Raw genomic sequence first — 17,527 nt, 5'->3', positions numbered from 1 at the left:
TATAATATTTTATGCAATTAAGGGCTTATGGAACATATTAAAACTTTTTTACTTTTATGGTAATAAGGAATGTTTGTGCCTCGACTATTGTATTGCTTCTGGATGTGAAGCTATGTAATTATTTCTGCTATTATATTAAGTGCCATACTTTTAATAAAGCAAATGTACATATCAAATTATTGTAACTGGTATTTCCTGAAAATCAAACTTAGTATCTTCCTATATAACATTTATATGTGTGTATTTATTGACAATATTTAGGATAGAATTTTTTTATTATATTTTATACTTGAATTTTAGTACGTTTCTTTTATGATTGAATATAAAGTACTTGATATATACTGGGTTTATTAGGTGTTCATTGGTTTAGTTAAGAGTTGTATTTTCCCTTTTTAGGGAATAAGCTTAGCTGATATATGTGGTACGCGCGCACACACACACACACACACACACACATACACAGATGGTGTGTGCATTTGGATGTAGACACATTAAATATTATGGTTCTTCCATAGGCAGAGGCTGAATTGATATTAACCTTGCCTCAGGAGGGGGCTGCATGTCTGGGGCTGATTTAAGCTTGAGCCCTAACAAAAAATGTTCATCTTTATACCTGAGGCACAGGTCTTCAAAACTAGGCAGATCAGGGTGAAGAGTTTTCTGTTCTGGGGCTTACCAAATTTTGGGTCTTCAGCTTTCTGGGATGTCTTAAGAAGTGCTTGCCACTTTGAAACTCAGATTCAGCACTTGGAATATATTTTATTGTTTTTTGATACTAAAATTTACCCAGAAAACCTTGTCTGGCCATTGTGCTAGTTGATCTAGTTGGAGTTGTGTTTCTTTTTTTCCCCCCTATACTTAAAAAAAGAAAGGTTTACAATCCCTTATATACAAGCATTCCCATCTGGGTTGGTAGCACTCTTAAACACATTCATATTTCTGCCGTGAAACCTATGAATACTCGCCCTAACTCTAATACACAGGCTGATAAATACCTCACCCAAATTCTGGTCAGATCTTGCCACCAGTAGTTTGCAGCAGACATATTTGGAAAGTGTTCCTATTTTTGGAGCTTTTTAGATTTTGAAATTCAGGGTAAGGAATTTTTGATGTGAACTAATTTTTGAATTTTATTATTTTATGCTTACCCACCATTTCGCTTTTCTTATTAAAAGGAAAGTGGACACTTAGCCTGTGTCTGGAGTTCCTGGGTAGCCCACAGTCTACAAATATTTGGAACAGGCTTTCCTGCACTCGGGAGCAGGTGCTGTGCTGCCAGATGAGCAAGGTCTAAAAGCATCCCCCGTGGGCTGGCGGGACTGTCACAGCATCCTTAAGGAAGCTCAGGGACAACCTGTGCAGCCCGGATAGTCTGAATAGCAGCGGCGGGGAATGAGACTCTTGATCTCCGGGTTGTGAGTTCGAGCCTCACACTGGGCATAGAGATTACTTAATAAAATCTTAAGTATAAAAAATATAAATGAATGAATAAAATGAAAAGCAGTGGGGAGTTGGGGGTGGTGGTGCGGAGAGCCTGAGGACGACATTGGCACAAAGTTCAAGTAGTGTTTAATAAAATAAGGAGCAGTTGTTCACGGGTGTGACGGTCTGACGTGCGGGTGTGTGGGGTTCTCTTCCCTTGGGGCCGGTCAACATCCTCTGTACTTCACGTGTTCCGTAGCTCTCAAGGATAAAATGTGTAGTGCTGGTAGAAAAGAGCAATTATAGACGATTTTAATTAGTCCTGTATTAATCAGGGTTCTCCCAGGGAAACAGAACCAGGAGGAGACGTCCAGATACAGACACACGGAGAGATCTGTTTCCCGGAAGTGACCGGTGGCTGCGGGGTGGGCAAGCGTGTGACCCAGCGGGCGTGTGATCCACGCTCCACACCCTCGGCCGGGCTGGAGTTGCAGACTGCCCGTGGAGTGTCCTCGTGCTTTGGCTCCCAAAGGCTTTTTCTGTTACCTTGTTTGAACAAATATGGCTTAAAGCAGTGCCATTCATTCATTTGAAAACCGCCCCCAGCACCGAGTGCAGGTGTCTGTCAGATGCTGGGGACATGAAGGTGCGCACTCCACCCTGGAAGTGGAGCTGCGCTGTCTGTTCAGTTAAAGATGGGTTTTGGCTTAGCGGTGCCCTTAGATCCTCTTGTTTCGCCTGCAGGTTTACACCGGATACAAAAGCTTATTTGGTTTTGAAACAACATTGAATCTGAAATGGCATTTTAAATACGGCAAACTTCTAAAGCTGAGTAGGAATTGATGTTTTAAATCAGGGAAGGAAGGGACAGAAAACTAGATAGACACCAACTAACAGCCTTGGTGTGAGGGGCTCTGCCTTTCAGAACAGCTTCTGCTCTCCTTCCCTTATACCCAAAGTGGTGGAGATTGACCTGGTGGGTGGATTTGGGGGAAGGACCCGAACACGTGTAGCTCACCCCTTCCTTTTACTTTGAATTTGGCTGCCTTCAGAACAGGTGCACTTGTCCACCCTCTTCCACGTGGTGAGCTTGGAGAGTCAGGCGCCCACAGTTCTCCCTGGAACGGGAGAGGTTCCTATGATAGTCAGGTCTTAGTGGAATCCATTTTGCTGCAAATCAAACTTTTTTTACTATTAAAGCTGACATTTTGATCTTCATCTTTCTTTCTTTTTTTTTTTTTAAAGATTTTTATTTATTTATTTGACAGAGACAGGCAGTGAGAGAGGGAACACAAGCAAGGGGAGTGGGAGAGGAAGAAGCAGTCTCCTAGCGGAGAAGCCTGATGTGGGGCTCGATCCCAGAACGCTGGGATCATGCCCTGAGCCGAAGGCAGACGCTTAACCACTGCGCCACCCAGGCGCCCCTGATCTTCATCTTTCTTACTTGTGCCTACTCAGCTGGTTTGGAAATTGAAAAAGAAATAAGGGCTATTTTTTTGAGGTCACTCAAATATCAATACTCAATAGTCTACAACCAGTTAGTGTACATAGCTTATTAGGTATATTCATAGTCATGACCTTAGACTTTCAATGAAAATTTAAATTGCATAATGTGTTTAAAAAGACAGATTTATGTATTACATTTTATAATACAGCCTATCTAAAAGTTTTGATACTAACCAAGGATAAATTCCTAATCACTCTAGAGAATGCAGCTATCTACAACAACTTCTTTCATGACGATTCCAAATAGCAAAGGAGCCAAAAAAAAAAAAATCTAATTTACATCTTTTATTTAAAGGGTTCTATCCTCCATAATTTCTCCTTGATTCTTTTTCTTGACCTTGTGTCAATCGAGCTTAGACATTTGTTTTGTACAAACATGGAACAAGAGAGTAAACATGACAGAACGAAGGCAGCACTACTTACTAGGACAGTAGGAATGCTATAGTAAGACAGCAGACATTAACTTAAGAAATCAGGACTTAACTAAATGGAAAAGGTGAATACCAATTTATTACCTAAAAATACCCACCCCCTGTGAAACTTTAGCTGCATTATATTTAGAGTTGAGTTTGCTCTTAACTGCCCGGGGCACACCTAATTTTTATTTTGTAATTTCAAGTGTTGATGTACATAGCAGTTTGAAAATCCAGGATTTGCTATAAGCGGGCTATGCTGTTAAATGAACATCTTGTTAAAACAGCATGAGAAATCAAGAGTTCACTCTTCTCCTCTCAGTTCTGAGACAGCAGAAAATGAATCTGAACTCGTGTTTACAGTTATAAATCCTATAAATAGAAAGTTGCAATGCTGTTGGTCCTACCACAACTTGTGCTACGTGGAGATCCTAATTATAACAACTGGTAAAACACAAAATGAAACCAAAGCAAACCCACCAGTCTGTGACGACTGGCATTTTACAAAGTGAGTGAGTGGCTTACACAAGACTAGCCTATTTTCATAGGTTCAGTGTGTCCTATTTGACTTACATAGCAACACATACAACCAACGGGTACTAGACCTACTTTCAAAAATGAAGAGAGTCTGATTCTATGAAGTAACATCCGGTCTGTTACTGACATGTAAGAGGTAAACGCAGTAATGAGTCCCACCACCTACTAGCTGTTTGATCCTAGTGGACTTTGGTTTCTTCACTTGTCAAAGAGTATCATCCCATCTCCACAATTCTCACGTAGGTTGGGGTTTGGATAGAATGAGACAACACACCAGAGATTTTCAAAGTGAAAACAGCTGTTCACATGTAGGGTTACATTTCAGTTTAATTTCATTAGCTACTGCATGACCTTCTGACTTGTCCTAGCTGAACCTTTTTTTAATTACCAGTTAACTTGGAGGAAAATATTACCTCAAAGCACCGTTGTGGGGATTAAAGGAAGGAAGACAAACTGAAGTTTGTGAAAAATGTAGGTTGATTTTTATTGCTTATGACTATGTATAAAGAAAACATGATTAATTTTGTATAATTTATTCCTTTGACTACATATTGAAAATCAGATCAACCCAAGTCCCCTCAAAACCTGATTTCTTGTGAAACAGGACACACTTTGCATTAAAATGAGAGAACCTGTGGGTTTGAGTGATATAGTGGGAACACCACATAGAACTTTGGGGGCATTTTAGTATCGACCAAAGCTACTTTTATGGGGAGTTAGATATTCACAGTTGAAGAGCATAAATTAATTCCACACAGCAATTCAATATTTTGTTGTAGATCGATTATCCACAAGAAAGAAAAAGAGAAGTCACAATGGCTTTGGTGAAAATAAACCTAGTGGAACAAAGACTTTTTTTTCTTTTTCTTTTTCTTTTTCTTTTCCTTTTCTTTTCTTTTCTTTTCTTTTCTTTTTTTTTTTTTTTTTTGCTATTGCTAGACTTTTATGTCTAAAATGTGCACACCATTCTGAGATCATGTATTTTCATCAGAACACCTTCACTGGTACATTTTTGAGTTCCTTTTGAAAGTGTGCCCTCCTACTTCCCACCCACTGTCAAGTTGCTTGGTGTGAAGGCTTGAGGTTGGCATCTGTAAAGCTCACTGAAATGAGGCAGGTGCTCCGTGGAAGATGCAGGGGGTTTAGAGACAGATGTGGCTGTTTTCGTGGCATGTGGTACCCGCGCCGGCCACGGACAGGTAAAGCTTCCCATCTGGACACACACAGATTTCATAGAGTCTTTGTGAGCTGCCAGCAGCACCCCGAGTCCCCTGAACCAACTTGGGTAAACACACAGTTTCAGCATCAAGCACAAGCTGTTTGGGAGAAAAGGAGAGGTGAAGTGGTAAAGGAGAATGACTATGATAGCGTGAAACTCATATCTCAAAATGCTCCAAACAGATTAGTTTCTTCTCTGCATAGAAAATGAAATAGGCACCTGACTTGACTTAAGACATTATCAGAGTCTTTTAAAGCCTATTTCTTTTCTTTTCTTTTTTTTCCCATTCAGGCAGGGGCTTAATAATTCCTCCTCCAAATTAAAGAGAAGCCTTTTTTTTTAAAACCCATTATGCTAGTTGAGCTAGGAAGATTTATGATGCTATACTAAAAATACCTTCAGAATTATCTGAAAAAAAATGTTCTTTTAATTCACATTTATCTTGTGACCTATTTTGACTTTATGCTAAATCACGTTCTCTACCCCATTAGGATAAAGTAGAAGCCACAGAAATAAGTTCATCTTAATAATTTCTACCTGTGAATGTTGGAATTTCTGTTGATTTTGTTTCCCTATAAGAGGCAATTAACTTCATTCTATTAGCTACCAACCATTTCCCTAACTTCTAAAATATTCGAAACTCAGCTGCCTTCTCTTAGATGTGGAAAAACAGTAGACACACAGACCAAAGCCAACTAAAATTAAACGAAAGCTACTGGGGTTTTTGTTCCTGTGACAGTTTAGTTACACTGAGATGTAAATAGATGGCCATTAATTGAGGTTTGGAAATCTTTTGGGGAACGAAGAACTGTCCCACTGAGTAGCCCAATCTTACCCACGCCAGGGTCCTCACTTATTAGAAGGAATTAAAGCATGTCATGGGCGGGCAAAATGTTTTTCCTTGCAAACAAGTTGGACTCTTCCTTTATTTTCTGCACTCTCACCCACGAACTCCACTTTTTTCATAACCTGGTGTTTGCAGTCTGTAACCCCTCTCGGGAAGCTGACCACTGCATGGGAAGCAGTGGGTGGAACAGTATTAGAAGTTACCTTGTGGTCTGGGATACTGTCAGAGTAAAAGAAATGAAATGTGTATTGCATTTTTTTTTTTTTTAACACAGAACCTACTTAAGCTGTTGTCCAGTGCTTTGGGTCTGTGGCCACCTGGTTTTCCCTAATGTGCTTTAGCTTTTCCTTGTTGGTTTCTCTGCTCTCCTTTCTTATGGTTAATCAGTGAATTTGTTTTCTAGTTGTTATTTTTTTCTTGCTCTTCTAGCAAACTCTAAGACCCTGGCAGTCCACATACCCCTTCCCTGCTTGCGTTCGTTTATCTTTATGGGAATGTATCTTGTGGGAGGCCAGCTATCCCCTCACTTTGAACTAGCTCCCAGTAATAAGGGATATCAACTTATGAGTCAGGCTATGTGCTATTAAAAAAATGGTGCCTTATTTGTGGAAATAAGTGAGACTATTTCAAAATTAAAATTAGTATATTTTTCCAAGGTAATACATTTTAAGTATGTTGTGACATTATAATTTAGTAATGAGGTTCCAAAATCCTTGACTTCCGTTTTTGCATTTACCTGCTCTTGGCATCATAACTTTTCAAGTTACAACTTGAAGGAGCTTCACTGGATATCTTTTATATTCCACTAGCAGCCTGCCATTGGACGGGTCCTGTCCACACTCATGAGCTGCCTCTCATGGTCCCCATTTGCTGCCTCAACCACACCTTTCTCTTAATATCAAATTAATATGATAATTTCAAAATCTTGCCACTCATAGTACCACACTACTATCTCATGGCTCTGTGACATAGTTAAGGAAATAGTACTTTCCCTGTTTGACAAATGAGAAGATAGTCCAGGTCTGGGGAGGCCTGTCAACTTTTCTGAATTCAAACAGGTAATTCATGAATTGGTCTAGTACTAGAACAATCAATGTTGAGTAGCAAGTGCTCTACCGCCGCATTATGACTTTGGCTTATATCAGTGATGTTTTATTTCTGGACTTGAATTTCCAGATTTTATCCTTATTGTGGTTGACTTTTCAAGCTCTTAATTTTCATATTTAATTTTCATTTAAACATAATTTGATGTGAGCAAGCATAGCACTCAAGGCAACAACTGATCATGGTTGTCATTTACAGGTAACTCCCAGTGACCGCCATATTGAGAGAAGTTGGATTGGTAGGTAATGGCAGAAATGATGGTCTCTGACCACTCTGAAAGTTATCAGGATGTACAATAGGAGCTTCATACACCAAACTCACCATTCCATCACTACTTTGGAAAATGATATCCATTTGAGAAAGAGCCTCGATTTTCCCAGCATGAGCTTTAATATGGACACCCTTTGGAGCATCCATGCTTAGACTCCGTGTGGGGGATTCTAATCTGAAATGAGGGAAAGAAACAACAAAAAATAGTATTAAAAAAAAAAAAAGCCGCCACAGGAATCCTTCATTGAATGGCTTTGCATAGAAAATACAATTAATAAAGTATGTAGTATCATGATGTTATTTTTTTATTATTATGTTATGTCAGTCACCATACAGTACATCATTAGTTTTTGATGGAGTGTTCCATGATTCATTGTTTGCACATAACACCCAGTGCTCCATGCAATACGTGCCCTCCTTACTACCCATCACTGGGCTAGCCCATCCCTCCACCCCCTCCCCTCTAAAACCCTCAGTTTGTTTCCAGGAGTCCATAGTCTCTTGTGGTTCATTTCCCCCTCTGTTTACTCCCCCCTCCTTTGTTTTTCCCTTCCTTCTCCTAACAATCTCCCTGCTATTCCTTAATGTTCCACAAATGAGTGAAAACATATGATAATTGTCTTTCTCTGCTTGACTTATTTCACTTAGCATAATCTTTTTTTAATAATATTTTTTATTATATTATGTTATTCACCATACAGTACATCCCTAGTTTTTGATGTAAAGTTCCATGATTCATTACTTGCGTATAACACCCAGTGCACCATGCAATACGTGCCCTCCTTAATACTCATCACTGGCTTATCCCATTCCCCCACTCCCTCCCCTCTGAAGCCCTCAGTTTGTTTCCCAGAGTCCACAGTCTCTCATGGTTCATTCCCCCTTCTGTTTACCCCCCCCTTCATTCTTCCCTTCCTTCTCCTACCGATCTTCCTACTTCTTATGTTCCATAAATGAGTGAAACCATATGATAATTGTCTTTCTCTGCTTGACTTATTTCATTTAGCATAATCTCTTCCAGTCCCATCCATGTTGATGCAAATGTTGAGTAATCATTCTTTCTGATGGCTGAGTAATATTCCATTGTATATATGGACCACATCTTTTTTATCCATTCGTCTGTTGAAGGGCATCTAGGCTCCTTCCACAGTTTGGCTATTGTGGACATTGCTGCTATGAACATTGGGGTATATACGGCCCTTCTTTTTAATACATCTGTATCTTTGGGGTAAATACCCAGTAGTGCAATTGCTAAGTCATAGGGTAGCTCTATTTTTAATTTTTTAATGAACCTCCGTCCTGCTTTCCAAAGTGGCTGTACCAACTCGCATTCCCACCAACAGTGTAAGAGGGTTCTCCTTTCTCCACATCCTCTCCAACACTTGCTGTTTCTTGCCTTGTCGATTTTTGCCATTCTAACTGGCATAAGGTGGTATTTCAATGTGGTTTTGATTTGAATTTCCCTGTTGGCTAATGATGTTGAACATTTTTTCATGTGTCTGTTAGCCATTTATATGTCTTCTTTGGAGAAGTGTCTGTTCATATCTTCTGCCCATTTTTTTATTTGATTATTTGTTTCTTGGGTATTGAGTTTGAGAAGTTCTTTATAGATCTTGGATACCAGACTTTTATCTGTAGTGTCATTTGCAAATATCTTCTCCCATTCCGTGGGCTGCCTCTTAGTTTTTTTGACTGTTTCCTTGGCTGTGCAGAAGCTTTTTATCTTGATGAAGTCCCAAAAGTTCATTTTTGCTTTTGTTTCCCTTGCCTTTGGAGACGTGTCATGAAAGAAGTTGCTGTGGCTGATGTTGAAGAAGTTACAGCCTATGCTCTCCTCTAGGATGTTGATGGATTCCTGTCTCACATCAAGGTCTTTCATCCATTTGGAGTTTATCTTTGTGTACGGTGTGAGAGAGTGGTCAAGCAGACTGAGATCTCTCATGATGTTATTCTCGAATGCTAATATAGTGTACATTCTTTATCGATAAATCCAGAAATAATGTGCAGTAAAGAAATTAACTTCCCACCAGTAAGTGTCTACAAAATTAGCATCCTCTAAAAACAGATAAAAACATTACACAGCTCTACCCCCACATAGTAGTTTCAGATGGCAGGGTTAAACACTGCATATCACACCAGAAGAAAATGCTATTTGTGAATAACTTTGTAAAACTATCTTTTTAGTGAAAACACAAACCCGTCTGGGAAAAAGACAAACTTAAGGGTAACATGTTCATTTGCTGCCTGTTCGTAAAGTAGAATGTAAGCTTAGCCTTTAGGTTTTGTTTGCAGGCTTGTTTTGTTTTGTTTTTTTAGGAGGATTACAGGGCAGATGTGAAGATGTCTTTTGGGAAAATACTGAACTGGTAGGGTTGAGAGACAGAATGGAGACTGGCCTCAGGTGGTTTTGTTTTTGTATAATTTATCAGAATCTCCTTGTGACTAAGTCAAACAAGAGAACCAAGAGTATACGAACCAGAGAAATTCTATTTGCTTCTGCCTGAAAAATACTAAATTTCCACCAGGTGGCACAACATGATCACTTGAAAGATTTTTCAGCTACTCTAACCCAACCCAGCCCAATGCAACCCAACCCAACCCAACCCGACAGTCTGAAAGGCTGATGTGATTGAAATGTTTAAAGATCAATGAGAAGTGGAACAGGATACAAAATGGTCTATAATCCTCCCACAGTAGGGTACGATTAGAGTAGATCGATATGGGCAGGAAAGAGAAAGGGGAGTGGCTCTAGAGGAAAGAAGTATGTGGGTCATTAATTTGCATTTGAACTGACTTAATATTTATTTGGTAGATGTTTAGCTCAGAGGAATTGCTGCCTTTAATTGGCAAGTTTTTGTCTACCACTATTTGTTGTAGAAAACGAAGTTTCATTTTCTTAAGTACAGATCAATATGAAAATTTGACGTGTTACACATTTTGAGGGAAATTTATATTTACTTTGAGTACAAGGAAACAGAGACATTCATAGAATTTATTGGTCAAATTATGTTAAGCTTAGGTTATGGGGAAACACTCAGATATACCTAGATGATTTGGTCTGCTGATTGCCCATTTTGCTATTTGATGTCTGCTAGTCGTCTACATTTTTCCTGTCTAGATTGATAGGAAAAAAAGGGGGGTTTGATAGGGGAAGGAAAGGAAGGGAAGATGACATGCAAGGAACTTGCAGAGGTCTGGTCCATTTCAGGCAATCCATTTGTGATTTTGAAGATCCTAAGGAAGGCGAGTTGTTTCAAAGATCATTCATCAAACAACAAAATGACCTCAATAGGACCAATTACTCATTAACCATATTACAATATGGTGCTTCTGGAATAGCAAGTTTCTTCCCCTTTGCATCATTTACAGCCTTGAAGATGAAATGTGTCAGTTCAGCACAAGTTAGGACACATTTTACCAAAAAAGGCTGTGATTAGAATGCTCTGAAGTATATATTTCCATGAACACACTGAACAGCGGTCAGATACAAAACAACTCAATTTTTTTCTTTTGTTACATTTTAGTTTGCTAGTTAGATATCCACCCCTTTCTTCAAATATGTGAGTATGTAAATATTTACTTGTGACTTATAGGAGGAACAAAAGATTTTGAACACTGACCCAGAAATATACCAGATAAATAAGCTGTGTGTGTGTTTGCCCATATTCACTTTTGAATTTAGAGAATATAACTTGTCAAGCATGTATGATTGTAATATTTATTGCTTATGTCATGTTAGTGCCATTCAAACAAAGGGGAAAAGTTACTGAAATTTATGGAAAATGTTTTGATTTTAAGCTCTTTCAGGCTTATAGTAAGCCTAAATTTTGTAAATAGGTTGAGAGACCGGGAAGCGTAAATACAAATCTACAAGAAAAGTTGGCTTAGAGATAGCACTGGTCAAATCATGCAAGGACTAGATTATGTCCACTGTTAGGCCATGCTGACCACTAGACTATGTTAACTGTGTTGGTCTTTAATCTAAAAGTGTGGGGAGTAATGTATTTATTCACTTAACTCTTATTTATTAAGTCCCTATTATGTGCTCGCCTAGATTTGTAGAAAAACAGTAGCAAACAAGGCAGATGACCTTCCTGCCTTTAGGAATCTAACATTCAAGCAGCTTAAAGGATGTAAGCAGAGGAATGACAAGGTTCCATTTTTGCTTTAAAAATATCACTCTGTAAAGACCACTCAAGACAGATGAACAGATGCAGAGCTCTGCCCTCAGCCACCAATTACATATAAATGCTGAATAAAATACAATCAAAAACATTAAAACACATACTAGGCATAAAACAAAAACAAAAACAGAAAAACAAAGGGCATTTTCATAGTGTCAGAACAGAAGAAACTCCTAACCAGAGTGATGAGTGGGAGTTGAAATGCTGGAGCCCTTGGAGGTAATGGGCAGGTAAATGCCTTGTGGGCTGGTATTTTAAATCTCTACAGGTTAGAAGTTGTAGCCAACTGTAGGGGGCAGGGAAGGAGTGTTTGGAAATGGGTTCTGGGCATACAGATGAGAGTTGAAACACAGTATGATAAGAACCCTAAAGCAGGCTGCTCATTCTGGAATGGGAGCAGAAAGTCTTAAATGATTCATTATTGTAGAACCCAAATCCACGCGCTATTCAGGCCTCCTATAAGCCCAACCCGAGAAATATCTGTGAATACTGGCTTCAGAACAGTGCCCCCTGCAGGGCCCTGACAGAAGTGAATGTGAAACTGACATTAAGGGCAAATGTTGAGTCTCCATGACAACTGCTCCCAGATGAAGAGCCAAGGAGAATGAGATCCCAGACAGAATTTTCAAACCAAATGGGAGAATCTGTCAACATGAGGAACTAGAGATAACAGAGCATTCAGGAAGGGACTAACACTAAGTTTAGATCACCCGAAAGGATAAATTAACACTCATAGAACAAGACCAGAATAGAAAAAGAAAGATTCAAAAACTAGGTAAGTAGAAAATCATGAAATAAAAAAATTAAAGTCTTCTGGTAGACTGAATACTAGACATGCCATATATCCAAAGAGAATAGGACACTGTAATATAGATTTGGTATTTCGGTGGGAAAACAAGAAATGTAAAATTTGAAATACACATTTAATGTTTTTAAATGCATAAAATATAGAATTTCAAAGGAAACTAGTGACTTTTAAATACAAATGTAAAAATTACCTAAATGGGTGTTATAGTAATTTATAAGCTTATTTGTTAATTAAGTAGGATCTGGCCAGAGGGCTTACAACTAGAGTAATTTCAAAGCAATAAGGAGCATGTAATGTATTTTGAGATACTTGCTATAACCTTTATGTGATATTGAAGTATCTCTGGCTTCTACAGATGAGACAGTCAAAGAAACTGCTAATACTACTGTGGTTTTTTGCCTCTCATTTATAATTGAAGGAATGCTAACTTTCAATTAGAGGTCAGTGAAAATGAAGGATTTTTTTTTTCACATTCAAAATCATTAACCCACTAAATCCTATTCTTGGACACCCAGGAGATCCACAGACCACAAGTTAAGAACACCTATACTCTAGAGAATGCAGATATGAAGAGGTAATGTTTAATCATTTTACAGAATTGAAAAATAACACGAGTTCCCAAAACTGAAGAAGTACACCAATACCCAAGTACAAATTAAGACATTTCATTCATTCAGAATGAAAATCAAACTGCTAACTTAGCAAAGACCCAAAAGTAATGAATAGTAAAGTTATTGTCAGTCTAGAAATATATCCTAACTTAGCCATCTTTCAACTATGAAGGGACTAGACATCCCAGGCCCAGAGGGAAAAGTTTACTGTCTATGCAGATTGTCACTGAAGAAAGTACTTATAGAAACTAACACCAGAAGAAATGAATATTTTGGAAAAAAAAGTGATGGACATCAGAAAAATCAACACTATGTGAGTAAAGCCAAATCTTATTACCTGAAAAACATAACCAGAGAGATGAGTAAAAGCAAAGTTGAAACAAAACAACACACAAAGCAAAGTTTGGATGGGAATAACTTTCTAAATTTTTTGGTATAATTTGAGAAGAGAATGATAATGACAAACTTAATCAGAAAGTATTAATTTATCTCTATGCATATAAAATATAAAGGGTAATCCTTAAAAGAATGAAACCAGAACCTAGAGGGAAATATGGCAGGGAGAATAAGGAGAAGTTTAATAATCCAACCAAAGGTTAGAAAGAAGAAAAAAATGAAAAGAAAAAGCACAGTAAATAAAACATGACACCACGGAAATATGTCAAATAAATCAGTGATCATAATAAATATAAATAGTTAAATTCACCTATTAAAAGTTAGAAACTTTCCTGTAGGGTATTAAATCTCAAATCCAGAAATTTAACCCCTAGAGAAACAACTGAAACATAATGATACACCCCACATGAAAAAGCAAATCTGGTTGGATTAAAGATCAATGTATGAAAAGTGAAAGTGTTTTTTTTATATATGCAGTTTTTTTAATAATATTTTTTAATATATTATGTTAGTCACCATACAGTACATCCCTAGTTTTTGATGTAAAGTTCCATGATTCATTACTTGCGTATAACACCCAGTGCACCATGAAATACATGCCCTCCTTACTACCCATCACCAGCCTATCTCATTTCCCCACCCTTTCCCCTCTGAAGCCCTCAGTTTGTTTCCCAGAGTCTATAGTCTCTCATGCTTCATTCCCCCTTCTGTTTACCCCCCCTTCATTCTTCCCTTCCTTCTCCTACCAATCTTCCTAGTTCTTATGTTCCATAAATGAGTGAAACCATATGATAATTGTCTTTCTCTGCTTGACTTATTTCAATTAGCATAATCTCCTCCAGTCCCGTCCATGTTGTAGCAAATGTTGAGAAATCGTTCTTTTTGATGGCTGAGTAATATTCCATTATGTATATGGACCACATCTTCTTAATCCAGTCATCTGTTGAAGGGCATCTCGGCTCCTTCCACGATTTAGCTATTGTGGACAATGCTGCTATGAACATTGGGGTGCATATGGCCCTTCTCTTCACTACATCTGTATCTTTGGGGTAGATACCCGGTAGTGCAATTGCTGGATCATAGGGTAGCTCAATTTTTAACTTCTTAAGGGACCTCCACACTGTTTTCCAGAGTGGCTGTACCAACTTGCATTCCTACCAACAATGTAGGAGGGATCCCCTTTCTCCACATCCTCTCCAACAATTGTTGTTTCTTGCCTTGTCAAGTTTTGCCATTCTAACTGGCGTAAGGTGGTATTTCAATGTGGTTTTGATTCGAATTTCCCTGATGGCTAATGATTTTGAACATTTTTTCATGTGTCTGTTAGCCATTTGTATGCCTTCATTGGAAAAGTGTCTGTTCATATCTTCTGCCCATTTTATGATTTGTTTATTTGTTTCTTGTGTATTGAGTTTGAGAAGTTCCTTGCAGATCTTGGATACCAGTCTTTTATCTGTAGTGTCATTTGCAAATATATTCTCCCATTCTGTGGGCTGCCTCTTAGTTTTTTTGACTGTTTCCTTGGCCGTGCAGAAGCTTTTTTATCTTGATGATGTCCCACAAGTTCATTTTTTCCTTTGTTTCTCTTGCCTTTGGAGATGTGTCATGAAAAAAGTTGCTGTGGCCGATGCCAAAGAGGTTGCTGCCTATGCTCTCCTCTATGATTTTGATGGATTCCTGTCTCACATCGAGGTCTTTCATCCATTTACAGTTTATCTTTGTATGGTGTGGGAGAGTGGTCAAGTTTCATTTTTTTGCATGTAGCTGTCCAATTTTCCCAGCACCATTTATTGAAGAGACTGTCTTTTTTCCACTGGTTGTTTTTTCCTGCTTTGTCAAAGATTGGTTGCCCAAAGAGCCAAGGGTCCATTTCTAGGTTCTCTATTCTGTTCCATTGGTCTATGTGTCTGTTTTTGTGTCAGTACCATGCTGTCTTTGTGATCACAGCTTTGTAGTACAGCTTGAAATCCGGCAATGTGATGCCCCCAGGTTTGTTTTACGTTTTCAACAGTTCCTTGGCGATTCGGGGCCTTGAAAGTGTTTTTGAAAGAATTCACTCCCTTCACTAATGCCCAAACAGTGGTTTCCAATACCCAAGTTCCTAATGGTTTATTTGCACTATTCTGCTATTGGATGAAACTTTCCTTAAAAAAAAAAAAAGGTTTTATTTTTTAAGTAATCTCTGCATCCAATGTGGGGATTGAATTTATAACCCTGAGATTAACAGTCCTACCTCTATTAACTGAGCCAGCCAAGGCAGTCCCCCACCATTTACTTCCTTTATTGGATGAAACCTTCAACTCTTCATACTGTTTTTACTTGCTGAATTGACTAAATGTTTTGTTTTGATATTTTATGATTTTTACTTTTTTCTTGGAACTGCTAGAATTAAGGAAAACCAGCCACACCATCAACTGTCAATTACCATGAGGCACAAATTGCTTTCATTGTTTAAGTAGACTCAAGATGGTAACCTGTGATAAATGAGAAATAAACACTTGGGATGAGAAATGTGATTATGCAAGCTGAGATCAATGATTCATTTGTTAACTGTGCATTTTTTTTTTTATCAATGAGTTGTTTCAAAAAATACTAAAACAGAAGGAATTAAATTCCCAAGATACCTCTTTCAGACCATTATGCAAATGTATTTGAAAACCAAGATTAAATTAACAATTTCTAGAGAAAATACAGGTGATCAAAATTGACCCTTATTAGATGTACAGGTTTTAAGAAACAAATTTCCATAAAAGAAGATTTACACTATTAAGGAATTATTTTTAAAAAATTCATCAGGTCCATATGGTCCAAGGGAGAATTCTACAAAACCTTTAGAAATCAAAGCTTCCCAAATGTCCACAAATTATTCCAGAACATTGAAAATGAAGGAAATCTTCCTAATTCTTGAAGCATGAATAACACTGTTACCTAAACTTTACAAAAACACACAAAAAAGAAAGGTACAGACCTATATCATTTATGTACATAAATGTGAAGGTTCTAGATAAAATATTAGCAGGTAGAATTGAACATCATTGTAAGGAAAGAATACACCATGACTAAGGATAATTCATTCAATGAATGCAAAATTGGTCTAGTATTAGAAAACCCATTAACATGATACATTGTAAGAGTTAAGATGGCGGAGGAGTAGGGGAACCCTTTTTCAGCCGGTCCCCTGAGTCGAGCTGGATAGGTACCAGACCAGCCTGAACATCCACAGAATCAGCCTGAGACGCAGGAAGATACATCTGGATCTCTACAAATGAACATCTCTAGCGCTGAGTATTGAGGTACGAAGAGGGGAGCTGTGAAACCGTGCACAGATATTGGAAGATAAACAGAAGGGGGAGGGAGCCGACACGCTCGGGCACCGGGAAGCAGCAGCCACCTGCATGGGGGAGCGGGCGGACTCATGGTCGGCACCCGCGAAACAGCAGACTGAGACCCTGAACCGGGTGCGTGTGCCACCAGGCTTCTCACGGAACTCCGGAATCGAGGTGTGCTCACCGGGCATAGACTGAGACCGGGAGATCCGGGAGCGCGTGGGGCAGCTGGCGGCTGGCGGCATTAGAAACACAAAGGACAGAGACGCGCTGGCCCCGGAAGTGAGGGCAGGGACGCTGGGTGTGGGGCGCACATCCCGGGACGCTGCAGGGTTGAGCAGCACCAACAGAAACAGAATTAAAGTGGCCAGAACATCAGTGGAGAACGGGCTGCAATCCCTCTGTTCTGTGACAATTCAGCCTCTGCTGCTCTGACTCTCAGAAGAGGCACAGCAGACCACCAGGGAAAGCCACCAGAGAACAAAAGCCTGGAAATACTGGCTCACAGCGTGCCCACCCCCATCACCCCTCGCAGGGGACACGGAGACTCTACCCAAACAGGGTTGCCTGAGTATCGGCGCGGCAGGCCCCTCCCCCAGAACACAGAAAGCAGGCTGAAAAATCAAGAAGCCCACAACCCGGGGCACCTGAGTGGCACAGTCATTGAGCGCTTGTCTCTGGCTTAGGGCGTGATCCCGGCGTTCCAGAAAGGAGTCCCTCATCGGGCTCCTCCGCTGGGAGCCTGCTTCTTCCTCTCCCACTCCCCTTCTTCTGTTCTCGTTCTTGCTGACTGTCTGTCTCTCTCTCTCAGATAAATAAATAAATAAAATCTTTAAAGAAGAAGCCCACATCCCCTAACATCCCTATAAAACAAGGGGCACGGC

The 17,527-nt window shown here is 39.2% G+C and overlaps 1 protein-coding gene across 6 annotated transcripts in view; it reads right to left on the bottom strand.

Moving 5' to 3' along the window:
* Positions 1-2,868: 2,868 nt before the first annotated feature.
* SGCG (sarcoglycan gamma) overlaps positions 2,869-17,527 on the bottom strand; it is a 139,312-nt gene continuing 124,653 nt past the window's right edge. For all 6 annotated transcript variants that reach the window (XM_008692139.2, XM_008692143.2, XM_008692140.2 and 3 more), the window contains 2 exons: positions 7,370-7,493; positions 2,869-5,194 (listed from right to left, as the gene is read on the bottom strand). In XM_008692139.2, coding sequence (XP_008690361.1) covers positions 5,021-5,194; positions 7,370-7,493 — 298 coding nt within the window. In that variant the 3' untranslated portion in view covers positions 2,869-5,020. The remainder of the gene's footprint in view (positions 5,195-7,369; positions 7,494-17,527) is intronic.

This window comes from Ursus maritimus, unplaced genomic scaffold (genome assembly GCF_017311325.1).
Source record: "Ursus maritimus isolate PB19 unplaced genomic scaffold, ASM1731132v1 scaffold_10, whole genome shotgun sequence".
NCBI classification, from domain to species: Eukaryota; Metazoa; Chordata; class Mammalia; order Carnivora; family Ursidae; genus Ursus; species Ursus maritimus.
Note: the sequence above shows the minus strand (reverse complement) of the source record. Positions and strands in the feature narration are given on the sequence as shown.